At 44.1% G+C, this 15,490-nt stretch overlaps 1 protein-coding gene across 4 annotated transcripts in view; it reads left to right on the forward strand.

Moving 5' to 3' along the window:
- Dock4 (dedicator of cytokinesis 4) overlaps positions 1-15,490 on the forward strand; it is a 415,077-nt gene that overhangs the window by 374,891 nt on the left and 24,696 nt on the right. For all 4 annotated transcript variants that reach the window (XM_051145099.1, XM_051145092.1, XM_051145105.1 and 1 more), the window contains 5 exons: positions 1,384-1,470; positions 3,662-3,766; positions 8,144-8,285; positions 9,590-9,756; positions 12,622-12,708. In XM_051145099.1, the coding sequence (XP_051001056.1) occupies positions 1,384-1,470; positions 3,662-3,766; positions 8,144-8,285; positions 9,590-9,756; positions 12,622-12,708 (588 nt within the window). The remainder of the gene's footprint in view (positions 1-1,383; positions 1,471-3,661; positions 3,767-8,143; positions 8,286-9,589; positions 9,757-12,621; positions 12,709-15,490) is intronic.

Consider the following 15,490-nt stretch of genomic DNA (forward strand, 5'->3'; position numbering starts at 1 on the left):
ATGGTTTCTCTCATGTTCCCTTTATTATTTATCTAACTACAGTGATAGGACCTTACACTAGTAATGTCTTTGTTCCCTCCTATAAGTAAACTTTTTTCATTTATTGAAAATTATATATGTACTGCTAAGAATATGACCTACCCTTAAGACTAATTTGTTTCCCCAGTGAGACTCCCTTGGAGAAAACTAAATTTTTATTTGCAAGTGGTTGTCAACTGGATATAGTTTCTGGGTTAGGCGTGGGATCTTGTGTCCACCTCTCCTTTTAGCTCTAGGACCCCATCTGGTGCAGACCAATGCAGGCTCTGTGCCTGCTGCCTCAGTCTCTGTGAGTTCATATGTGTTTCTTCCCTATTGTGTTTAGAAGGCCACATTTCCTTGGTGTCCTTCATCACCTCTGCCTCTTACCCTTTTTCAGTCTCCTCTTCTGCAGAGTTCCCTGGGCCCTGAGGGGAGGGGTTTGATGGAGGCATCCATTTAGGACTGAGTGTTCTAAGTTCTCTCACTCTGCATATTGTCTAGCTGTTGTGACATGTGTCACCCGTTGATTGCCAGAGTTGATTCAGCAGTAATTGATCTCAAACCTCACAGTTTAGCCCATCCTTCAAAGTTTGTGCTATAGGTGAGGGCTGTAAACTACTGCCCACAAGCCTACAGCCTATAGGCTATAAATAGCTTTTATGTGTTAAATGCTTTCAAGAGATTAAAAGATTATAAATACTACGACGCATGTGAACACTATATGAAATTTGCCTTTGTGTCCATAGATTCTTTTTAAAACAGCCATTCTTGCTTATGACTACACTGATTTCATGCAATACTCGATGAGTTGAGTAACTATGACAAAGGTTGTGTGGCCCAAAAGCCACACCTAATGTCTAGGTTTTTTTTAACAAAACAAAACAAAACTTTGTTGATAGTATGCTAGATGACAAAATATTAAACATTTCTTCTGAAAGTAATGCACTGATCTAACCAGAATCTAATGGCCCTCACAACTTGTAAGTGCATGTTAACCAAGCAAGGAGCCCAAGGTGCCAGACGTCAATTACTGGGCCTTAAGGGTCAATGATAATTCCCTATTGAGCACTGGGAGTCTGTTTAGACCCATGTATGTAGGAAACTACAGTTGTTTCCAGGGTGTGACTGTGGCACAGAAAATCCTGGTTTTGCACCATGTGCTAGTGAGTATCATAAGGAGCTGTCATCTCCAACTTTCTGAACATTTTAATAAGCTACATGTTAGTTATATGTTGCTTTGTGCTTAAAATGGCATTGTTATTACTTTAGATTGTTGTAAGGACTTAGCATCCATACCCTGACCTGGGCTAGAGGTGCATAAATGCAGTGCATGCTTACTTTCATGTTATTGTCTTCACACAGTGTTGGGAAAATGGCATTATCTTGTGCCGGAAGATTGCAGAGCAGTATGAGAGTTACTATGACTACAGGAACCTGAGCAAGATGAGGGTAAAGTACCGGGGTGTCTGTGAGTCAGGTGTGGTACCCCTTTTTGATAACTTCCCAGCGGGGCTGTAGGAAATCAATGCTATGACCCTCTTGGTATAGAAACTTGTCCTAAGATAAGTATTTTCCCTGAAGCGTACTCAGCCACTTACACAGAGAAATCGCAGATGTGTTTTTTGATCCATATACAAAGAGGGAGCCCTCGAACTGTTTCTAAAGTCTGCAATGCATAGTCTAATCCAGGATTAATATTTTAAGTTCATTGTATAAAATCACTGCGCTGAAGAGCTTCTCAATCACACAAAAGTCTCTCCAACAGTATCCAGTTCTTAGTGCCTACAGTCTACAAAACAGAATGGTAGAAATGGTTAGCTGGCTTGTGTTAAAATAAACTAGGGGGGGAATCCTTTGTGAACTCTCTCTGTACCTTCAGAAATTTGTCCTCAGTAAACCAGGTGCTTGGGGATCGTACTATTCCCTATTCTTGACTCATTTATTTATATCTCCTTGCATCTAAGCTTGAGCGAGTCCTTATTCTTGGGAGTTACAAGTATTTTGCGTGGTGACGAGTCTTGAGGTTCCCCCAGGTTTCTAACACAAGATCCTCTGCTCTTACGTATTTAAATGATATTGATATTCCCTTCCACTTTTGAGGCTGCCACTGGAGACGTGAGAACAGAAGCCTACAGCAGCTTGCAAAGTCCCCTTGCACCACCACAAGCACCTTATTCACCAGCTGGCAACTGAACTTCTACTTGCGCCATAATACTTCATGTCAGCGGGTCATTGATACTTTTCCTAGTTTGAAAATTAAAGGGAAAAAAAAAATCTCATTTTAACTTCAGTTTATCGTGCTGATGCTGTTGGACCCACAGCTTTATCTAAGGACGTTGCTGTTTAACGTCTCCTGGCATCCTGCCCCTGCAACAGAAGCGAGGTTACAGTGTTTACCAGTGACAGCCCTTGGGTGTCATAGTCACTAAGGTTTATATAAACCCAAAACATTACACTTCATACCAACTGCTCTTTGGGGTGCTGTTACTCGGGGATAGGGAAGCCTTCAAGTACAATATTAGTCTTTCCCTGGAAACCCCAGGGATAATAATACCACAAAAGGGAAGCCATAGCTTTGTTTGCCATCTAGTTTGAACATTGTCAAAGACACACTTCAGAGCCTTTAGCCCAGACCCCACTTTGGGCTGCACTCCTCCCTTGGCTCGGGTTGGTGAGTTACCCCATCTTGCCTATTCCTTGTCCTGAATAACTGTGCAAGGAAGAAGCAGAGCCATAGGTGCATACACCTAGCACAAGAATCCTCCAGAAAGGCTTGGCTTCTAATTCTTCATGGTAATTGCTACTTGATCTACACTATGATGACACAGACTTACAGGAATTGTCTGCTGTAGGTGTATTTGTTTACGCTACTCTATTTGAGTTCTTATATCTACCACTCTCTCCACGCCAAACCCTTCCAGCTCTGCAACACCAGGCAGGAGAGACAGAGGGTTAGAGGACATTGAGTTCTTTTTAGACTACTTCCTGCTGGTTAGGGGCATCGAGTCCGTGGGACAAATCCAATCTTCATCTCATCAGGGTATCTCCAGTTTTTTTCTTGCCTCTTTTCACTCGACTATTTGACAAACCAACAGGAGCAGGAGCCAGCAGAAGGAACAGCCAGCCTCCTCTCCTTGGCCTCTGGTCTTTTTTATATACTCTCGAGAATCCCTAGAATTAAACTATCTTCAGCTGGCAGAATCACACCCCAGCCAGAGCAGCCATACGACAAATGGTCTGCTTCTGTAGACAGTCTGAAGCAGCCACACATCCCACACCTGGGATTAAGACAAAAACATGTTCACATAACATAACTGGGTATTTTAAGAAACCAAAACTCTCACCACAGTCATCTCTGGTAGTAACTCGCAGTAAAAACTTGATCCTTTAAAGGGTCAGCAAACTCCAGTCTGTGTCCTGCGAGTTGAGAAGTATCAGGGAAACCAGGTAACCTACAAAGTCTGAAGTTTTTACTCAGTTTATGTGTTTACAAAGCTGGCTTGCTGATCCTCACGTGCAAGCATTAAAAAGGAATTAAAGTATTTGACCTGCACATAGCAGCATGTCCTTGCCCCCGTCCTTGTCCTGGTCTGGCTGGAATGAAGGATGGAGTTCACAGACCTTCCCTTTGCCTCCCTAGATGATGGAAGCCTCTCTGTATGACAAAATCATGGACCAGCAGCGTCTGGAACCTGAGTTCTTCAGAGTTGGATTTTACGGGAAAAAATTTCCATTCTTTTTAAGAGTAAGTAATACACTACTTAGTTTTGTTTAATTCTTCCTGCTCAGATATCCCAGTCAAGAAAACTAAGGTATGGGTAACATTCTATGACAAGTAACGACAAGATGGCATCATGACATTTTTACCTTTTTAATTTGTGAAACTGTTACTCTAGAATGGTTTGTCTTGAACGACTTCTCAAGATCAAATACTCTACGCCTTCCTGAGCTTTCTTGCTTCTTGCAGCCTTCAGTGATTATGGCTTCCCTTATGTGGTAGCCTGTGCATCCACTGTGCAGCTTCCATAGTTGGCATTCGAGAATACAGAGGAGGGCAGTGGAGTTGCAGACTATAGGAAGTAACTGAGTCACAGCCACATTAAGTACAAATCTTACTCTAGAGCCATGGAAAAAGTACTGTTTGGCGTTTTTGATGGCTTTACTAGAAGGTAAATATCACCCAGCAGAGACAGCTGACTTATTGCTAGTATAAACTGTTCTTGTAAAGGAGAATTTCCGGACACTGTGAGGTAGATATAGAATATGTAATTCATTCCTCCTCTTTACACTGAGCACATAATATTTATATATGTGAGTAACCATTGGACGTGCCCGTCTGTAACGTCCTCCATGTGTTAAAACACTGGTTAAAATAGTTCACTTACTCACTCAGGGAACCATGGAGAAGTACTCGAAATACCTGATAAAACTGAATCAACTTATGAGCCAAGTGCCTCCATACTGTAACCCTGGCACTTGGGAAGCTGAGGCAGGAGAATGGCCACAGCTTTACAGCCAGCTTTGGCCATGCGGTAAGTTTCAGGCCAGCCTGGGGCTTCAGAGTAAGACTTTGTCTCAAAAACAAAGCAAAACAAAACAGAACCACTCACAGTTGTGTATGCCTACAATCCCAGCACTCTATATGATCACATACTCAGATGATCAAGAATTCAAGGCCAAGCAGTCTCAGACACACACACACACACACACACACACACACACACACACCCCAAACTAAGTACATTACAACTTTAAATTTCAATATAAAAATACTTCTGTTGAGTAAACTGAACCATAACTGTAAACATACATGAGAAAAGACAAGGGGCATATACTCAGAGAAGGCAGAAGACAAAGACTTTGTTTATTGTTTAATCCTTAGCTTATCTGCCTTTTAGATAAAGTAAATAGATGATTGATCTACAGAATGGACCTCAAAATACCCAAAGACCATACGTAAATATTTAGATCACTTGGGATGATGATGGTTATAGTTCGGTGGTTAGTGTTGATTGTTAACTTGACCAGGACGTGGACCCTCGTAGGAGACAAGCCTCCAGGCATTCCTGTGAGGGATCCTCTAGAATGCTCTGCATGAAAAAGAAGAAACTAGCTTAGCAGGAAAATCCATCTCTCCTCTCTTCCTGACTGCGTGTGGACTGACATGATGTCACCAGCTGCTGACACCCTCACTTCCCACCATGAAGGACTGTACCATACCTAGACTGTGAGTCAGAGGAAGCCCTCATCCCCTGAGGAATAGCCTTTGTCAAGCTATTTCACCACAGCAACAGGAAACGGAACTTGGACAGCAAGTTGACATTTCTTTTAATTGATTGAAATGACCATGTTGGGTGCTACACAGACATTATGTAAAATCTTGTTGTACTTAAAAAAAAAAAAAAACGCACACAACATTGGCAATGAAAGAAACATCAATCCAGATCAAAACAATGGCAAATACAGAGCATTTGCTGGATTTAAAAATACTACATTTTAGATGTGGTTGTTAATCCTGGTCTCTTGCCAGCACCCCTTGAAGCACACAGGGGCCTGGAGCTGGGCTCTCAGTAGACAGGTATTCCTTCTAGAGCTGTGAGCAACATAAGGAACCAGAGACCCCCACAGCATGGCAAAGTGTGACTCTGATGTGAGCAAGGCTCCTCCTCTGTTGACACAGAGTTAAACAGTATGAAAACCTATATTTCCTTCCGTATCATGCCAAGAGTTGGCTAATCTATTGTGAATTATAGGTATGGTGTTTGGAGAGCATAAAAGTTTTAGGGACCCAAAAAAAATTCTGATTCCTATAAACTGTAAGAAGAAAGCAAAATGACTTTTAGGTTGAAGGAAAATATAACAATACTCTATAAGTTATATGTAATATATTAATGAATAGCAGTATTGGTGTGTTTATCTCTATACCAAACCCATCATGTGATACACCTTTTTATATTTTTATGGAAGAAGAAGAAGCCTATGATGGTAATCGTGGTGAAGGCACACTGGGCACTCATGTAGCCCTGATTAAAGTCTGAGTTTAGTTTAAGCATTCACTGAGCCATGCTAGATTCCTGTCTACTCCATGTAATTACTCTAAACTGCACATAGGGCTAGAGAGATGGCTCTGGCTAACAGCACTTGCTGCATGCCCAGAAGGACCCTAGTTGGGTTCTCAGCACCCATGTCAAGCACCTCACAATTGACTTAACACCAGGTGTAGGGGCTCCAACACCCTCTTATGGCCTCTGTGGGCACCTATGCAACGTGTGGCATACCCTCACAGATATGCACACATGCACATAACTTTTTTTAAAAAAATCAATCTTTAAAGACAGTGTTTTTAAAGGTTAGAAATAGTTTAAAAGCACAAATTAAAAAGGAAGTTTAGCAAACACCAAAACTACATTGACCAAATAGACCAAATTTTGTTTAATAGGCATTTAGAATAAATTGATGTCTATAATTAGACTTTTGAAAAATAGCTGTATTCTATGTAATTGTCATTTTTGTCAAAATGAAAGAGAAGGGTGCCCTCTTTTGTTTTCTAAGGAACACTGCAGGCTTCAGAATCCCAAGGAGTGCCTCCTTTTAAAATTCAGGATACATTTTAAAATTCTAATGTGTTGAAAGTTACTTTCCCCATATGAGAAATATTAACCCTTATAACTGGGCAGGTCTGCTTCTAGGTCATCACAGAAGAACTCTGAAACCATTTATATATGCAGGTCTATATCTGAATGTCCTTGGCAGCACCTTTTTTCCTCCAAAAAGTAGGAAAAAACTCAAGGATCATCAGGTGAGGGATGCACAGGCCAAATCAACATGATAGGTTGCTACACGACAAACAAAAAGAAGCATACATACCTGCCACAAGATAAAGAATTCACTGAAGCCAGGTGCCCAGCATAAAGCTTTATTTGGTACAGGATTTGCCTGGCTTACAGGAGGCCCTTGGTTCCATCCTCAGCATCTCTTAAACCAGGCATAATTGGTGCACACCTGTAATCTCAGACTCCGGAGGTGGAGGAGACAGGTGAAGGCAGTGAGTCAGCCGCAGAGTGGTGGTGGGTGGGTGACCAGTTCTTGCACTGTGGATCTCAGCTGTAACTTGGCTCAACCGTTATAATTTTGTGGTCTTTTAACTAGTGAAGAGTGGTCCTCATAACCAACCAGCTATTGGGATACATTTTAAAGAACACTCTCATCTTTGCAGCTCTCTGGCCCAGCTCAGATGGCTGTTGGCATTTTAAAATGTTATTTTAGTTATATGTAGGATGAGAGGTGCTATGACGCACGTCTGGAGGTCAGAGGAAAACTTGCAAGAGTCAGTTCTGTTTCCCTCATCAGGGTCCCAGATACTGAACTCAGGCCATCAGCTTGGCCAGCAATTTTACCCACTGAGTCAATTTTCTGGTCCTGAATGAGAGAGTCTTGACCTCTAGAATAAATTAATAAAATATAGTATACTATAACAAAACAAAGGAGGCAAACATTTAGCAAGGCTCTAAAACCCACTAGCCCCGTTAAGCTGAGCTAAGCCAGTTATGGGGTGGAAGTCTCCGTGCCTTTGGTCCTTACATACTTCTGAAGGCTAGAGTAGAGATGGCCACCTGCCGGCCCTCTCAGTAGAAGGATAAAGCAGATCTCACAGACTTTTAGATAAAAATGCAGTAAAATATATTTTTAGCTATTGTATTACTTTCTTATGCAATTGGAGATTTTTATGTAGGGATTTAGTGTCCATTTCATAAAAATCATATCCAACACATGTCTGTCAACATCTTAAGACACTTTGCCTGGTTCTTGTCTTTGATGCTCAGTATCAGGCCCTCTCCACACCCCATGCAAATGAACCTGGGATTCAGAGCATGCTACTGGGTCTTGTGAAAACCAATAACAAGTGAGGCTTTTGCCCTTTGCCCAGCATGTTTAATTCATGGGCATATTTTTCAGATGGTTCTGGTTTATTTTATCATTTTTATAATGTTGTGGTATAGAGCAGATGGTCAGCTATTGCCAGCCATATTTTTCTTTTTCCCTTTGTTATGTAATTCTAATTTCTTTTTGTTTTTTCTTTTTCTTTTTTTTCTTTTTTTTTTTTTTTTTATTGCACCCCCAGAATAAGGAGTTTGTATGTCGAGGACATGACTATGAAAGACTAGAGGCCTTCCAACAGCGAATGCTGAACGAGTTCCCTCATGCCATCGCCATGCAGCATGCTAACCAGCCTGACGAGACCATCTTCCAGGCCGAGGCTCAGTGTATCCATTCCTGATGCGCTCCATTGGGTGGTACCTGCCATTAGCTCTGGGACATTGTCCTGCAAAGCTTGGCAGTCACAGCTCCCTTTTCAACGGCCACATTCTTACATTCCTAGACCTCTTGGGTTTGGCTTAGTGCCTTCTGAACAAAATGTAATTGCTCTAATTATTTTCACAGTGTCCATTGAAAAGACATGTCTTAAACATCTGCTAAGGAATTTTCTGCCTTTTAATTGATACTCCTGTGGACCCAGCCCTCCTCCTGAAGCTCCTTTTTACGGGGTTTCCCGTAGGACAGTTGTCTTCTGACTTCCTATGGAAACTGCTTCAGTTCAAGGAAGTGGTAGCATTGTGTTCCCTACTGCACAGGCTCCACCCTCTTCCCCTTATGCTTTAATTCTGGAGTGAGGAAAGGAAGAAAAAGAAGTGTCTCCAGGGTCCTTGGGAGGCTCTTAGCTATGATATTCTGGAATCTGACTTAATGGTAGCATACAACTCACAGCGCCTCCCTGTGCCCCGCCCCCCGCCTATCTAAACACAAAGGACTCAAATGGAAGTACGTAGGCTTTAGACAGAAAGGCAATTTACCCATCAGTTCTTCCTAAATCCATTTGAAACCAGTGGTTTTACAGAGGACAGGGAAGCTCCCGGTGGCTGTTATAGAAATAATTTCAAAGCCAAAACCTAAATTCAAGAAAAATAAGAAAAATTTTCAAAGCCAAAACCTAAGAATAAGAAAAAATTTAAGAAGAATATTTTCTCTATTATCCTGGGAAGGAAGTAACTATGTAAGCAAAATAGTATTTAAAGTGGGAACTATGCCTAACCACCCTGCTTATCTGTACTGGTTTTGGAGGATGGAGCCACAGTTCAGAGGTCGCAGCAACACTTGCCAAGTGTGGATCCTTGTCAGTGTCCTGGCCACTGCCTTTGGTCATAGTCTTATGAGGCGTTCCATAGCATTATAAATAAATTTGAGGAACCATGACCAGACTAAAGATGTAAGTGTCTCATATACAAGATCTAGGTTACTGCGATTTGGAATGCCAAGCCCAGCTGTTCTCCCCAACTCCACTAAACTAGTGATGTGTAAACCCACAGGTTATGGAAATGCCAAGTGAACGTCCTGTCAGAATCCCGCACTTAGGACCAGAGTAAGGCCTGAAGCTGGAGGCATGCTTACAAGAGATTTTTCTTCTGGGCTGTTTTTAAACGACTCCAGCTGAAATGGAAACACCATATTGCTATCCAGACTGCCTTGCTGTTTGCCAAATCAGGTTCCCTCCTTGACTCTTGAATCCTAGATTTACAGATGTATGCTGTGACTCCCATTCCAGAGAGCCAGGAGGTACTGCAGAGAGAGGGGGTTCCGGACAACATCAAGAGCTTCTATAAAGTGAATCACATCTGGAAGTTCCGCTACGACAGACCGTTCCACAAAGGCACGAAAGACAAAGAGAACGAGTTCAAGGTACCCTGTAATGGGCTGCCCTCCCCATGTGCTTTCCTGGGCTGAGCTCGCCGAGCCTTGGTAAATAGTGACTGAGAACAATGCCACATGACTGGAACAAAGGGTCTAGCAATCCATCATCCTCATCACTCCCCAACTCTGAAGTATATCCAAATGATAGGAAACACTTTCCAAGCAGGAAGTGGGCCCCAGCCCAGAAAATCTGAGCAGATCTGGGAGTAGGTCCTGAAGTCATTTTCTCTGTGGCAGCTCAATACCAGCAGTGCTTAGACTAAGGTTTAAACTCATGTTTGAACACAGTCCTCGTGTCCATTCATGGTGAGCCATTGTGGGAATATGGATGTATTCTAACATCAAGGAAGCACAGAGTAAAGGAGAAAAGAGAGTGAGATCTGACTCTCACACAAACTCTGGTGCCCCTTTTCTGACCATGTCCTCCAGATGGGGAGACCTGGTGGCACTCAGAGGAAGGATAGCAAGTTACCAAGAAGAGACTTGATATTCTGAGAGCATATATAGGGGGAGGAGGTCTCCCTCAGTCACAGACATAGGGGAGGGAGAAGGGGAGAAATGGGAGGGAGGGAAGAATGGGAGGAAACAGGGGAAGGGCTACCAATCGAGATGTAATATGAACAAATTAATAAAAAAATAAAAAAAAGGAAGGAACAGGCAAGGGAGAACTGAGAGGAGGCGTGTGGGCACGCTGTTGGTCCAGTGGAGAAGCGCTCTTCTGGATTCTGCTCTCGTGTGCATCACAACAGTGCAGTTAGGTTTCTGAGATGACGACCAGAGTACAGGCTCATCTTGGCCTCTGCATATGCTGGGGTGCTCCAGTGTACCTTGATAGTTCAACATGCTCCTAGTCAGAAAGGGCCAAGAGTTCTCACAGCCTCACTGGGAAAGGAGGCAGGTACTCAGAAATCACGTATGACCATCCCTTTCCTTGAAAACAGTGACTCAGCATTCCAACCTAAACAAAATTGCAAAATGAGCTGATTCCTGTAAGTGTGTTACCTTTGCAGTGCTCACAACCAACACTCCCGTCTTAAGCCAGGAGGTGTCTCCTGCCACTCAGTCATCCTTGCCCAGTGGTTCCCAGTGCTGCCAGTAGTTACCTACTGGGGTTATTCCCAGCCAACGGGCAGAGGCGGTAGCTTTGCAGAATTCCAAGGAGACAGAATAGAAAAATGGGCCTTTGTAGAGTACTTCATGTGTGTTTACTGTGGGTCTCTTCAGAAATCTAGCCACAGACTGCGATATAAAAGAGCAAAAGATGGATTAGAACCAGCCACGTGCACCAGCAGCCTGCCCCACTAGCCTCTTCCCTCTCCCGGGCATTGGCCAGTAAAGATGCCATTGGGAAACACCATGGATATATTACTGAAAAGACCCACAACCATTTTCTAGTCCTGTCTGCATATTTCTAATCCTCTTTTCCTCCTCCCAACTAGAGATCTAATTAGATGAGGATACAGCTCTTTGTCCTTGCAGTGGCTTCCAGTCCTCACTCATGGGTGTACTGAGATCATACTACTAGCTCGTTTCAGAGTCACATGCCCGTGACCTTTAGCCCTGGCCCTGAAACCCATGTCTCCCAACTCCCTTTCTTTTGCTTTTCCTACTGAACCATCTTTCCTCCTGGCCAGCAATTTAATACTCAGTGGTCTAGCTGCCTTTTGGGGATGGGTAAGGTTAAATCAATCTCTTTCTCCATACTTACAGCTTTCAGGATTTGGCTCCAAACTGAACCCCATTATTCCAAGCCTGTCCTTTCCACAATCCGCCTACCCACCCTTCCCCTTGGCTCCAGCGACACCCACCTTCTCTCTTTATTGTTTGCCATACCCTCTCACAGGCAGCTAAAAGTCTGTGTAGGCAGCCTTCTGCCTGCACAGTGTCCCCCAACCTCCTCCTGATGAACTCTTCACTCTGCAAAACCCTTCTTACTTGTCTACTTCTCAGAAAGCCACCATCCTGACGGCATGGATACCTGCATCCTTGTGCACACCCTGAGCATCCTCTCAGCCCTCTGAGCTTTTGTCTGCTTGCCTCTGTCATCAGTAGAACCTGTCAAGCTCTTACCACACGGGCTCTTCCGTAGTCATCTCAGGAGCTGGTGGAAAGACATGCTCTTTTTGTTAACACGCTAAATAACAGTGATAAAGTATACATTCCAAAACTGGTTAATAAAACAAAACCTTGTCATGTACAGTGGCTCATGGCAAAAGCAGCTGCATGTCACGTGTCCTGAAGGAGCTGGTTCCTGGTCAGAAGGAGTCCAGATTAAAGCACACAGGTGCCCCAAAGTCACAGCATTTCTGCTCATTACCGAAAGTGAGGAGATAGAGAGGAGATGGGGCTCCAGGCATGGGTGACAGGGCCAGCCCTTTCCCTAATCAGAAGATGATTTTGAGGGAGTCGAGCATCCTTCTGAAATGTAAAGCCCTCGCCTTAAGACAGAAGGTTCAGGCCATGTAATCCTAAAGTCCTTCTCTCCCTTTAGGTTACGGTCACTCTAACCTTGTCTCCATAGATTACACTGTTGCCTCTTCTAGATGAAGGTGGCTAAACCGTGATGAGTGACGAGGTTACAGTCACATTGAGGAGAAAGAGCGGAGAAGACTGCGTACTCTGACCCTTGTACTCTGACTCTTGTTTTCGGAAGCAGGTGCTCGTTTGCTCTGCATGACAAGTCGTTTCAGGCACTCTGCATCTCACTGTGATGGTTTCACAAGTGTTCCAGGGAAGGCTGACGAGAGGCTGCAGGAACTAAGCAGCACCTTGTCAGATCTGTCCCAGCTCAAGGCCTGGAAAGAAGGGCACCGTAGGAGGTAGAGCCTGACATGTTGTGTTGTGTTTTTGCAGAGTCTCTGGGTGGAGAGAACATCGCTCTACTTGGTGCAGAGCTTACCTGGCATCTCCCGCTGGTTCGAAGTGGAAAAGCGTGAAGTGGTAAGGAGTGGAGTACCTTCCCAACGCCCCCTGCACCCAAGTCGCTCCCCGCATGCCGAGCCTACTGCTGATTGCTTGTGCTCTTTCGTTCCCTGGGCTCCCTCACCCAAGTCGCTCCCCGCATGCCGAGCCTACTGCTGATTGCTTGTGCTCTTTCGTTCCCTGGGCTCCCTCGCAACACTGCCCACTACCACCCAAGGCATTGAAGGTGAACGTTGCTGTTGCCCTGCTTCATCTTTCAAGCAGTTTTGGTTGCAGCATGTAAAAACAAACACCTGCTGGAGGTCTGGAGTGACAGCCAGCGCTCCTGCGCTCCGAACTGCTGCATCTGTGATCCTCCTTGCCTACTGTGTGGCAGTTCAGAGCCCGCAGGGCAGCCTATTTTCTCACGTAATCGTCATGTCAGAGTTATGACATGGGTATTCCAAAACCAGCTCTGTTGCTCTCTTCGAGCCTTGGTTTTCTGCTTGGCAAAAATGAAGCTCACATGAAGCCCCGTTCATAGAAAGCTTATGTAGGGTCTGTGCGACAAGGAGCCTGTGCTGTTTTGATCTTCAGGGAGGGGCAGTGAGAGGAGGAGCGGAGCAGGCACAGATGGAGCTTCAGGTAACTATCAGCCGATGCCATTATAGACTCTGATAACCACAGCTCTCAGGAATTCCCTGGCTGCCAGCCGCCTCCCCGTGTTCCACCCCAACGAAGAGAAATGGGAGAGAGGAGCTGATGGCAAGGCTGGTCCTGCACCCTTGTGTCTGTCTCTCCTGCAGTTCAGTACAACAGCCGTAGTATCTCAGCCTTGCACTATCTTTTCTTTCTCCTTTGGCACATCCATTATGGCTCCAAGTCCAGCCCTTGGGTTGACCTAATAATCTATTTGAAATAAATTACATCAATTGTAAATCTGTCATGCAAACAACACCCCAGGTAAATAGCCACTTATGTTGTCAATGAACAAATAAAAGTAGCTCCCGCCCAAAATGTCTTTACAGAAGGGCTTCTCCTATTAAAACCTCTCAGCATTGAAGACCAGCTTATCATGTTCAAAGCTAAAGGTTGAATGAGTTTTTCATTGTACAATGCCAAATTTGAATGCAGCTTCCTACTTCATGAAATTATGTCAGTCCAGTTGCATCTTCGTGTGATCTGAGGGAGGGGTCCCCCAAAGCTGGTTGCTGGCATGGCGTGCTTTAGTGCCTTTCCTAGAAGAGGGGAGGCTGCCAAACACTGTGCTCAGAAAGTCTTATTATTATGCTTCCTACAGAGTGGCAAAACCTCAACCCATGGCAGTGTTCTTAGTCATCGAGGCTACATTAATGATTCAGAAAGCCTTTTCAGATCCACACAGCCCAGAATGTTAAATGCTATGAAGATTCACCAATAGTCCCAGGAAACCACACACACACACACACACACACACACACACACACACACACACACACACGCCATTCACAAAGACTAGCCTGCTGACAAAGATAAAGGGAGAAATACTAAACACAGCCTTTCAAACCTCAGCTGCCTACTTTCTTAGAATATGTAATCTTATGTTCTAACAGAACAAGTTGAACTGGGCTAGTCCATGCTGAGTACAGCCTACTCTCAGCAGCCTCCATGGGGCTCTCTTGTTTCTGCTACCTGGAATGCGCCATGAACCATTAGAGTTGTTGGCTTACTGACTGTGTTCTTGCTGTATAAGAACTTCAAGAACATAGTAGGGACTCAATGAATATAGGAAAATGAGTGGAAATTTCTTGCCTACAGTGCCAGAATCTGAAAGACAAAAGATATCCATAAAGTTTGGCTTCAAAATTAATTTGGTCATACAGCTCACAGTTAAGGAAGACCATACCTTTCCCCCAGCTGCCTATATAGAACCTTCCAGCACTAGGAACATGAGCCAACAGGGAGGAAAGCAGGCAGCTTACCTCTAACTTGATTCTCTGCTCTGTACAAGGCGTGTGGTGTCTTTAGCAGTAGGGTGTCATCAACTAGTTCTTCTGGGCAACCAAGAAGAATGGTGAGAGCCTGTATTGTTTGAGTGGCCTCCAGAGCGTCTTTGACCAACAACTAATAAAGAGACAGCCCATACCTGACACTGGGGTTTTGTTTCCTAACTCTTGGCTTGCAGCAGCCGCACTATCCAAACCTACGGGATAGCGGTCTCCTAGCTCTTCTTCAGCTTGTTTTAAATTGCCTTAAAAAGTATTTAGAGTCGATACGGTGTTTCCATAGGTCTTTAGTTTTGGTTAGCCTTCATCCTTACTCTCTTGTCTCCTCTATGCACCCACACCCATCCCTGCTTAAACTTTCTAGCCTCACAGTCCTCCCTCTCTGGTATAATATCACCTGTGTTTTGCTAGCCCTGCTCCCTGAAGGCATTCCCCACCCCAGTAGCCTTTTTTATCTACTTGCTCCTGCAGGTCCTCCAGATTAATTATACAAGTCTGAAGGTCTCAAGCTATGCTCTACATATGAGAGAGATCATGCAGTAGTTATCTTTCTGAGCTACGGTATCATTTTTTCCCCAAGGATTTGCCTGCATACTTCCCAATTGTACATTTTCTACAGATGAATAAAATACACTGCGTATATGTGCTGCATTTTCATTATCCACTCACCAGTTGGCGGTCTTCAAGGCTGACCCATTTCTTAGGTACCATGAACAGAACAGCAGTGAGTATGGTTGAGCAAGTGTTCCTGAAGTAACATGTAGAGTCCTTTGAGTACTTGGTCAATAATGTGGAAGCTCTGTCTCTAGGTTGTTTGTGAGGAACCTCCACACTGA

The sequence above is a fragment of the Acomys russatus genome, chromosome 1 (assembly GCF_903995435.1).
Source record: "Acomys russatus chromosome 1, mAcoRus1.1, whole genome shotgun sequence".
Classification (NCBI taxonomy): Eukaryota; Metazoa; Chordata; class Mammalia; order Rodentia; family Muridae; genus Acomys; species Acomys russatus.